Source organism: Vespa crabro, chromosome 7 (genome assembly GCF_910589235.1).
Source record: "Vespa crabro chromosome 7, iyVesCrab1.2, whole genome shotgun sequence".
In the NCBI taxonomy this organism is placed as follows: domain Eukaryota; kingdom Metazoa; phylum Arthropoda; class Insecta; order Hymenoptera; family Vespidae; genus Vespa; species Vespa crabro.
The window spans coordinates 6890323-6901870 of NC_060961.1; the positions used below are offsets into that span (position 1 = coordinate 6890323).

At 30.1% G+C, this 11548-nt stretch overlaps 1 protein-coding gene across 1 annotated transcript; it reads left to right on the plus strand.

Annotated features, from left to right (window-relative positions):
• Positions 1 to 7606: 7606 nt before the first annotated feature.
• LOC124425826 lies at positions 7607 to 10267 on the plus strand. Its single transcript, XM_046966779.1, has 4 exons — positions 7607 to 8353; positions 8804 to 9262; positions 9753 to 9903; positions 9996 to 10267. The coding sequence occupies exons 1-3, from the start codon at positions 8000 to 8002 to the stop codon at positions 9870 to 9872; spliced, it is 933 nt and encodes a 310-aa protein (XP_046822735.1). The 5' UTR covers positions 7607 to 7999; the 3' UTR covers positions 9873 to 9903; positions 9996 to 10267.
• The last annotated feature ends 1281 nt before the right edge of the window (positions 10268 to 11548 follow it).

Consider the following 11548-nt stretch of genomic DNA (forward strand, 5'->3'; position numbering starts at 1 on the left):
ATGTATATATGTATGTATGTATATATGTGTGTACATATGTATGTATGTATATATGTATGTATGTATATATGTGTGTACATATGTATGTATGTATATATGTATGTATGTTTATATGTATATGAACTGGGGATTACAAAAGTGGTCTAACAATAGGTCACATATATATATTTATTTTTTTTTGGATACATTTTGACATTTATTTTTGGTAAATTATTTAAAATTTATTTTTCTACAAGGAGACAAATAGAAAAAATAATTGGGTACATTTATTTAAAAAAAAAAAAAAAAAGAATAAAAATAAAATTATTCACATAATTTAATTTTTTTTTAAATTTAAGATATGTGTCTGACTGTGATAAAATATGTATATTTTTTGTAATATCTCTCAAATGACAGACTATTTTCATAATCAGCAGCTTATATGTAAAGAAAAAAAAAGGAAAAGTATTATTTTTATGGATTAGTATTAGTATATTTCTTTCTAATCTCTACGTTGAATTAATCGAAAAAAAACTCGTGACTTCTCATATATATATATATTATATTGCATTAGGAATTTAAAAATATAAATATAATTTTTTTTATTTTATATCTAAATAAATAATATAATATAATATAACATATATATAGTATATATATATATATATATATATATAATAGTATAGTATTGAGCTGGCTAATAGATACATATGTCTAATTATTCAAATCTTTTCGGACGAGATACATATATGTGTACAATATAATTACATTGTTCATTATTCGTATATAAATACATAAACATATATGTATATCTTCTCATGATATTTAATGATCCTAATTTTTGATCTATGTTTACTTTACTTGTCTATACATAAATAAAAGCAAGTACATACATCGATACATTTTTATATTAAAAAAAAAACACCAGGAAATAAAGAAACACATGATTAGATGTGTAATCATACACCAATAAACGAATTATAGTCATATAACGTTAAATCGCAAAAAAAAGAACACAATATTCTCTACATTCGTTTGAAAAGAATTACAAATCACATTCTAATTATCTAAATCGTAGTATATATGACGTGGATTATTCTCTATTAAAAAAAAAAGGAAAAAAAATAGAAAAAAAAGAAAGAAAGAATTCAAAAAGAAAAATTGAAATGTTGTATTCGCAAAAGAAATACGCAGGTCATTGACAGAAAAAATTTCCACGTGCTATCTCTATAGTAAGTATGCATCAAGAAAGTGCATATATATATACATATAGACATATATACTGGAGAATGTAATACTTATATATTTCTATGTATCCATGTATTTGTCTATACATGTAATACGCATTCTATACGTCATGTTACGTTTAATATCGACTGTAATTTGCATAAAGCAAACAATAGAAATTTTTTTTCTACTTTTATTTTTATTTCTCTCTCTCTCTCTCTCTCTCTCTCTCTCTCTCTCTCTCTCTTTTTATTTATCTATCAATCTCACATTCACATTCACAGTTGTTTAGTAATGAGAAAAAAAACAAATATGTAGATAATATTGTTATATTAAAAATAAAAATTTTTAATTATTTTCTTTTGTCTAATCAACATCGTAAACATGACTTTTTTTTTACAAGAATCAAACAAACCTTCTTAACTGATTTCGAAAATATTTTTCAAAATTTTGTAGGCTAATATATTTTCTTTCTTTTTTATTTCTTAGATTGTAAAAAAGTTTCCAGTCTCGTAGTTTTACGATCTGAGAAAAACAAACAAAAAGAAATAAATCTAAAAAATTTACAAAAAAGAAAAAAAATAAATGACCTTTTGAAAATCATCTAAGAACTTTAGACTCATTTTATAGACAGACGTGAAACTTCTGTTTCAATTAATTGCAATATAATATCTAATACAAATTAATCGATTAATTTTTAAATGTTAGAATCGAACAAAAAAATTCGCGATATATGATTATTACCATCGATTATCAATGGGTTCTTGTAATAAATAAATTTAATTTAAAAAAAAAAAGAATATTGATTGTGTATTTGTCATCGAAATGGTTTTATGTATATTAATATTATTTTATATTAATATTATTAGCAAAGTTTCACTTTATTAATAATAATAATAATAATAATAATAATAATAACAACGTTTAAAAATATTTTCTCGAATTCACTCTTGAATAAGAATGAAATAAAAAGGAGGATCGAGGAGGATTATAGGGATGGGATGGACGGAGAAAGGGTGAAGGGCTAAACCTCCGTACCTCTGCGCCCTGTTCAACTGAAATTACTGTAGAAGACTTTATCCACTTTAGTCGGAGCGACCGTCAGGGCAATCATCCTATTGGCGTACCATAGTATCATGAATGACGGTAAGAAAAGCTACCCAGACCACGGGTGGCCACATGAGTTCCCCTGAAATATTGTGCTCGGCCGATTCTCTCTCATTCGAATTTCCCACGGTCCATTTCGCTCAAGAGAAACAATACCATACGATGATAAATCTTATCGATATATCGTTCTAATAACATCATTTATATATATAATTGAAGTGAGAAAAAGACAATGAAAAAGAAACAAATGAATAATTATAATAATAATAATCGGACATCTGTCTGTCGTGTATAGAAAAAAAAAAAAGAATTGAATAAAAATAATATTAATGTCCGTCGAATTTATTTTTTTTTTCTTTTTTTTTTTACATATGATAACATATAATAAATCTGATTCGAAATATTTCAATAAACATTATTAATATTACGTTAATATCTAATAATTTTGTCAACGACGATACAATGAAACTTTTGGCAGTGTTACATAAAAAAAGAAGAAAAAGAAGAAACTAAAAAATATTAACGTAGAGATAATTAATTTATCTGAAATAATAAATCTAATTTGAAAATTTCGAATGAACAAATATTTTCTATAGGACGACTTAAAGTTCGAAGGAAAAAAAAAGAAAATTAATAAAATCGAAAAGAGGAAATTCTTCGTTTATCTCCATTAGTTAGATATATCTATAGATTGATAAAAAAAAGAAAAGAAAAAAAACAAAAAGAAAAAATTAATCCAATGATCTCGAAGAATCGAATAACGTAGAATTCTCCCCTCGTGCGATAGTCGAACGTGCTTTAAGAAGCAACGACGACAGTGAGATAATGACCCAATTAGATGTCATCTACACGTGAGTCAGATCGCCAATTTATCCATGTCCGGTTACGGTGTTCTAATATATCTCGGTTTGTACGTCTCTCCGAGTTTGGTATAGAATGGTAAGAAAAGAGAGAGAGAGAGAGAGAGAGAGAGAGAGAGAGAGAGAGAGAAAATACATCATTAGGTAGCTTTAATCGTGCAATCATTGCAAAGCTGCACCTGCATGCTATATTTTAAAAGAATCGCAATGAGATTGTCGATGTTACGAGGTACGTAAGTAATACATAGTATATATATATATATATTAAAAAAAGAAAAAAAATAATTAAATTTTTATTTAATATTTACTTATTTTTACTTTTATTTACTTATATATATATATAAGTGATTTAAGTGTTTCTTCTTCACTTTCTTTCTTTTTATTCTCTTTCCTGTTTTTTTTTCTTTTTTTAATTTCATTAGTTTTAAAGCCTATGATAGAGAGAAATAGAAAGAAAGAAAAAAAAAGAAAAAAGAAAAAGAAAAGATTTTGGAAGTGATCGTAGCAAGTAAGAAAATCGTTGGCATACCATGAGAGAACTCAGGAATTTCATCGGCTCGTTGCATGCTCTCGAGTCGAGAAAGGGAAAGAAAGAGAGAGAGGGAAAGAGAGAGAGAGAGAGAGAGAGAGAGAGAGAGAGAGAGAGAGAGAGAGGTTCATTGAGAAACGCTATGGCCTGGGGCATTCATACACGGTGAGACAAGTTCTACGGGTTTACACAGCGTCTAAACGTATCTCAGCGTACAAAGCGAGATCTTACTACGATAAATTTTAATTAATGATCATTTTAATTTTTCGTATTTGTTACGTCTTCTATTATTTTTATTACATACACAGTTATGTCGACTTTTTAATAATATCTTTAAGTTTCGATTAAATTTTTTATTGTATAATAATACATGGTTAAGCAAATAATACGCGTGTATAAGACATTGTTCAAAACAATAATATCAGAGGATTAGATTATTGCCAGTCGGTCGTTGTTGTTATCTTTAACGAGCGGCACATATGATTTCTGGTATTTTCATTTTAAAAACAATGAACGACGTTATATGCTCATGTTTTTGTAAACTAAAAACCATTGCGCTATCTCGAACAATTGATTGTTACAATTGATGATCGGAAAAAATGTGAAGAAGCTATGTATAAGTTATATTATGTACTAGATATATACAAAGGATATATATCTAGGATATATACAAAGGTTATATAAAGAGAATTCCCTTTGTTTATATATATATATATATATATATATATATATATATATATATATATATATTTGTTTTTGTGTAAGATTAATATTCGTCAAGAGTATATACATACAAAAACGGCACAATTATTAATAAGCGACCATCGATGTCGTTTAATATAAATTCGTATAATGAAGCATAATAATAATTTAATTATATAATTATATAATAATATTAAAAAATAAATCGTACTGTTATAACTTAATTTCATTAATCTTTAATTTTATTAACCCTTCAAGAAAATCTTCAAAATTATTTCGATGATAAAAATAATTGTATGAATTAACAAATAATAATAGTTTTATCGTTATTAATTAATATTAAATATATAAATATTTAATATATATAATATACGTCATTTGTTTTAAGTATATTGATACTCAATTATATGTCGAAATATTATAGAGAAACGATTCCCAGTTTTCAAGGTCATTTTCTTCTTTCTTCTTTTTTGTTTGTTTGTTTATTTGTTTGACTTCCCTTCTGTTGATTTAATCGGTGCTATAAAATAAGTTCACAAAGTGTATATGATAAAAGAATATTTTTTTTATCTATCAATGACGATTAAGTTATTTTCATCATCTCCAAAAGCATAGATCTAAGCTTATTCTTGCATTCTAAGTAAATGTTTGGATTAAATTTATTGATTACGTATATTTAATGTTACGTATGGTTATGAAATATTAAAATAAAGTTTCATAGTTATAAGATCATTCGTATTTGATAAATATTATACGATAATCAACTCGATCGTATAATATTTGACTCGACCGGTAAAGTACACCTCGCTATGACCTGCGCTTAGTAGCTTAGATGATCTATGATAATCTATGTAGAGTTAAATAGGATGTATGGATATATGATGTACGTTCCAATGCGGAAAAACTTTCAACTTTGAGATCAAAAAATTTGAACGTTTATACTTTATGTATCACAAATAGACTATTCTCCGTTATTTAATTAAAGTTTTTTATCTGTTTTCTTTTTTGTATCTATATTTTTTATATTAAATTAGAAATAGATAATGAAACATCGACTCAAAAAAGCTCTATATACAAGATATAACATTAATAATTTTTCACATTTATTCACCGATAAGGTGTAATTGAATTTTTCAAACATTTCGTTAGAAATCAACATTTTGTAACGTGGTTACAATGTAACACGGTAAAAAAAAGAAAAAAAATTAATCTTCTGCAACGAAATAAATCTTCTGCAACACGATACTTTGAGAGTATGGTTTTGATATAAAACAGTATAAAAAAAGAAGAAGAAGAAAAAGAAAACCAATCGAATAAATCATCAAATAGACAATTTTAAAATCGTCTAAGAACTTTCGTTTTATCCTTTATGATTATAATTGGATATAAGTAATAAATACTATATAACTTTTACATTATATAATTTTGGTATGGACAAAAATAAATTAATTTTATAGAACGTTTCACGATGTGCTTACATACTTACAAAGGACAATCGTGAAATAGAACGACAACAATAATAACAATTAAAAAAGAAAACAAAGAACAAAAAATAGAAAAAGAAAAAAGAATAGAAAAACTAAAGGCAACAGTTTAACTTTCGAATATGAGAATGATGTAAGCAGGAGATATCGATCTCAGGATATAATCACATTCGAGACGGAGATGACGTTGGCAAAGTTAAAACTGGTTCGACGAGACGCGTATTCTCGACCACCTAGTATACGTATATCCGGTCTGTGAACGCGGCACTCCGCAACTTTCCTACTTCATTCATCGACGCGTTCTCCGGTGGCCTTTGAAGGTTGCACCAAGCGGCACTGCAAGAATCGAGTATATAACCAAGACTGTGTGATCCAGCATAAACGAGAACATCGACCAATCTTTCAGTATAATATAATAATTTCATCACAGAAAAAGAGTGATACTATTAACTCTTTCTATATCTATCTTTTTTTCTTTCTATCTCTCTCTTTTTCTGTCTCTGATTCTAATAATAATCTAATAAACACGATCAAGCGTAATTTTTTCCTATAAAAAAATGATATTGTGATAAGGAAACAAAAAAAAACAAGAATTGAAGAATTTATTCAAATCATGAAATTCGATGTAACAATCTTGTAGTAACTTTCACCAAAGAAAGGAACACGTTCTCTCGACTTTTATAAACACTGCTTTATACATTGCTGTATCTATATATGTATATATGTTTATACACCGGATAAAGTCAAAGATCGAGCATTTCCTAAACGAGCTGACATGGTTGCGCAACTTTCCTTAAACGGAAATCTTACGATCACAAAAGGTCTTTTCTTTTTCATACTCCGTTAAAAAAATTTTGTAATCATTCGAACAAATATAAATATACATGTATATATAATAATTATAAATACTCTTGTAATATTTGAAAAATTATACTAAAGTATTAGGAGTACAAATCGTATAGTTGTCTTGAAAAAAAAAACAATTAAATTAAAAAAAATAAAATAAAGTAAAAAAAAAAATAATTAGAAAGAAACACAGATTTGCATGAAGGAAAAAAGAAAATTACCATGGCAGTGAACGCGTTAACATTCCCCTCGTTATATCCCGTTAGCAAGGAGAATACAATGAAGAGTATAGAAATAGAGGGGAAGGAACGACGAGTAGGTAGAGAACGTCTCTGCGATCTCCTCGAAAATTCCATTCTCACAGTATCCTGTCTCTCTGTCGGCGGGTGTATAGCTCCATATATATATATATATATATATATATATATATATATATATATATATATATATATATATATATATATATACAACGATATACTCAACATATATATGAGTAAAGAGTAAGAGAGAGTCAACACGTGTACTAACACAGGGAAAAGCACCCCGCCACGGAAGAGAACAGATATACATCAAGAGAAAGAGAGAAAGAGTGAGAGATATAGAACACACGTGTGTACGCGACGAGTGGCGCGGGAGGAGTGAAGAGGGGCGAGGTGGCGCCACGACTCTCGCGTGCCGAATACGGCGAGGGGCGCTAATGGTGGGGAGAAATGTTGAATGATCCATAGAGACTCTGAGAAGGGATTAGTGTGAGTGAGTGCGACTGCGGCGCTGCTAGTACAAGAAGTATTGTGATTGGTCGATAGGATGCGGCACGGAGGATAGATAGTGGGGGTTAAGCGGCTACACTGGCTTCGGAAATGGCCGCGGGAACGTAGAGAGCGCTTCGTCGGCCGGCGGACGACGACGACGACGAGGACGACGAGGACAACGAGGAAAACGAAAAGGAAGATTTCAAGTTATTCGTTGTGCGCTTAATATTGCGCGCAAAATTACATTTCTCTCGAGTGGAGTGGACGGTAATCGTCATTTAAAGTTATAATGTTTTTATGAGAGGAAGAATTAATGTTCGACGGAAGGAGATAGGAGACGTATTGGTGAGAGATATTCGCGCGTGAGAGTTAAAGAGAGAAAGAGAAAAATATAGAGAAAGAGAAGAAGATAGTAAGAGAGTCAGAGAGTGAGAAAAAAAAAGAGAGAGAGAGAGAAAGAGAGAATTTTACGTTGAAAAGAAAGAAAGAAATAAAGAGAGAAAAGACGCAAGAATGGCCGGCGACGACGGAGCGCCGAAAACGAACAATGAGATCTTCGCTGAAGAGGGAGAGGAGGGAAGGGGTGCGTTAGCGCGGGGAGAACCGCATTCCAGAGTGGGCGGCATTCTGGAATGCGATCCACCCGGTAACAGGAATTCACCGAGCAAGCGAGCCTGCAGCGCCGCCGCCGCCGCCGCCACTGTCTCCGACGAAGACGTGGACTGCAAAGATGAGGAAGAGCTTGATGAGGAAGCTGATGAAGAGGATGGTGGTGGAGAAGGAGGAGATGGTGGCGGAGGAGGGATAGTATACAGATATGCCATCCGAACCGCTACCAGTGCTATGTCTTTTATCGAAATCTGCCAGGTAATATATTATATATTTTATATAATATATATATATATATATATATATATATATATATATATATATACATGTATGTATGTATGTATGTATCTGTACTTTCCAACCCCTAGCTTTTTTCTTTCTCTTTCCCTTTCCTAGTTTTGACTCCCTTTGTCGAGGGAACAGAATCGATAGACGATACTCGTGACCTCGAGTCAGTACATTTCGCGGTCACTCGAGTGAGAAAGAGAAGAGAATATAAGAGAAGAGAAAAGGGAATACAAGAGAAAGCACGAACATGCATGGACTACATACATATATACATACATATGTGGGCACGATCTCGTTGCTTGTTTTTTTTAAATTATTTGAAAGTTTTAAAAAGATATTGAATATAATGCAAAAAATAATTCATCTTTTATTATTTTTAATTCTTCTTTTTTTTTTTCTTTATTTGTTTGCTCTTTCCAGATACGCTTGCAACATCTCTTCCCACAATTGGCGCCACCCCCTCGATATAAACTCTGTGAAAATTCGATTGAATTTACTGCCGAATGTTTGGCAAACGACGTGATACGTTATCTCTTGAAGGAAGACATTTATCTAATATCAAGAGATCCGGTATCTCGCAGCATGCGGCATAACGTATACCGGATGCTGAACAAGCACAGTATACTCTTCACAAGTATGGTCAACCGTTTGAACGTTGTCCCTGATACAGCTTACGAAGCTTTCGTCTGTGTCGCCGACGAGTTATTCCTTCACGGTGGCGTTACGTGGGCGAGAATTGTTTGTTTGTACGCTTTTATGGGGAGATTAGCATTATGGGCAAGGGATAGGAGGATGCACGCATTGAAAAAGAAATTACCTTTGTATGTTTCACGTTATATCGGCGAAGAAATAGCACACTATATTAAAGGATACGGATGGGTGAGTTTTAAACGCATCCCCTATCGGTCACGTACCTTATATACACATATCCACGTAATACCAGAGTCAAACAAACCTTGCTTTTTTTCGTTCCTTTTTCTTTTTTCTTCTTATTACTTTATTTATTTCTTTTGTTTTGTTTTTTTTTCTTTTTTTTCTTTTTTTTTTTTTTTTTTTTTAATATTTATTTTCATTACGAATTTTTTACGAATTGTTTAACAAGAGAATCAACATATTACCATTGTACACAGGATGAGTTATAAGTTCTTAGATTTTTTTTTTAAATAATCAATTAATTTATTTCGAAAATCGTTAGGTTAATCTTTTTTTCCTTCTTTCAGATTGTAACATTATAAGCCTAATAAATTTTGACCGATCTATGAACTTTTATCTCATCCCGTATTATTTATACAAATATTTATTAATAATCTATAATACCTGTTATAATTGTTTTAATTTTTCTTTTTTTTTTTTAACGTTACTCTTTCAGGAACAACTTTGCGTAGAGTATCCAGTCGCCGAAGAGGTTAGCGGAGCAATCTGGAGAAGTCTCCTAATGACGGGTGCAACTCTTGGCTTGGTGACCACCATATTAACCGTAACTTCCTGATACAATGTCGCAAATCGTTGTTTAAACCAGGGTACGTTCCGGTCGAAACCCTTTTGCGTACTTATCTTTTACGAGAACGCGATCAAAAGGATATTCGAACGTGTTCTTTTTTCCCGCGCTTAGGACGCAACCCAACGAAACGAGCGTGACGCTACTACTACTTCACTACTACAACTACTACTACTACTACTACTATTACTACTATTTCTACTACTATTACTACTATCACCTTCACCGTCATCACCACTACTACTATACTGCGCTACAACTACACACGTATACAGACACATATAACAATAACAGAAATTTGTCGTTGCGTTTCAATGTTTTCCTTGTACGATTGATTCGACGAAAACGAATCGAACACGAATTTCAATGAAATCGATGAAAACCAATCAAAAAGACTTTCATATCATTGCCAATCGTCTGCCGCCATTATTCTTTCACGATTTTTTTGTAATTTAATCCATTCAAAAAACTCTATGATATAAGAGTAAGAGAAAATATGAAAACGAAGACGAAGAAAAGAACACTTAGAATTTTTATGTTTCTTTGATAAATGAATCTATTTCTTTTTCTTTTTTTTATTTTTTTGCTTATTTTTTGTTTTTGATTTTTTCTAACGAATGTACGTGTACAGGCTCGAACGCATGCATATACATACATACATTTATACATACATACATTCGTACATACATGCACATATATACATTCGTACATACATGCACATACATACATTCATACATACATGCACATACATACATACACACCAACTTAGTTGATTTTTTATTTTTTTTCCTCCTTCTTCCATCTTTATTTTTAATTTCTTCTATTATTCCGAAGAGAGTTTTAATTTTCCCGCTCTTTAGTTATCACGTATCGTTCGCCATTAATGGAGAACATCTTTCCTCTTTCTTTCCTCCAACCCTTTAGCCCCTCCCTTTCCTCTTCTTCTAATTGCAAAATTCGAATTTTGAATCTCAAATCTCTTACGATCAAACATAGAATCTCAAAATTACATTGAATTTAGGTAGAAGCAAACTATTTGTATTTATTTCTCTAATTTATTTTAGGTAGAAAATATATTAAATAACAAATTCTATGAAATAATAATAATAATAATAATGATGATGATGATGATAAAAATGATGATGTTAGATTGATTAAAAAAATTCGCGGCACGCTCTCTTTATTTTGTTTTTTTTCCTCATTATTATTTTTTGTTCGTTTATTTTATTATTATTATTGTTATTATTATTGTTGTTGTTATTATTATTATTATTATTACTATTATTATTATTATTATTATTATTATTATTATTATTATTATTATTATTATTATTATTATTATTTAGTTCTCTTCTCTCTTGCATGAGAAAAAGAGGCTTCTGGATATATTTTTTTTCCTTTTTTTGTTGTTTTCTCTAGAAAAAATGGTGACCGCAAAATGTATACCGCAATTTATATATATATACATATGTATATGTATTTCGAATTTTATATATGTATGTCGATTGTTTACAACGCGCTCTCACACGAAAACGAAAAGAGGTTATGTACGATAATAGCCCGGTGATAATAGTTTTTTTATAAAGTAAAAAATAAAAAAAAAATGAATAAATAAATAAATAATCGTTTATCCCTTTTCTTTTTTTTTTTTGCTTTTGTCTTTCCCA

Excerpts from the sequence above, each read along its gene's own strand:
- LOC124425826 (XM_046966779.1), top strand. The coding sequence starts at position 8,000 with ATGGCCGGCGACGACGGAGCGCCGAAAACGAACAATGAGATCTTCGCT. Across the intron at positions 8,354-8,803 it reads CTTTTATCGAAATCTGCCAG|ATACGCTTGCAACATCTCTT; the intron begins GTAATATATTAT and ends TGCTCTTTCCAG. Across the intron at positions 9,263-9,752 it reads ATATTAAAGGATACGGATGG|GAACAACTTTGCGTAGAGTA; the intron begins GTGAGTTTTAAA and ends TTACTCTTTCAG.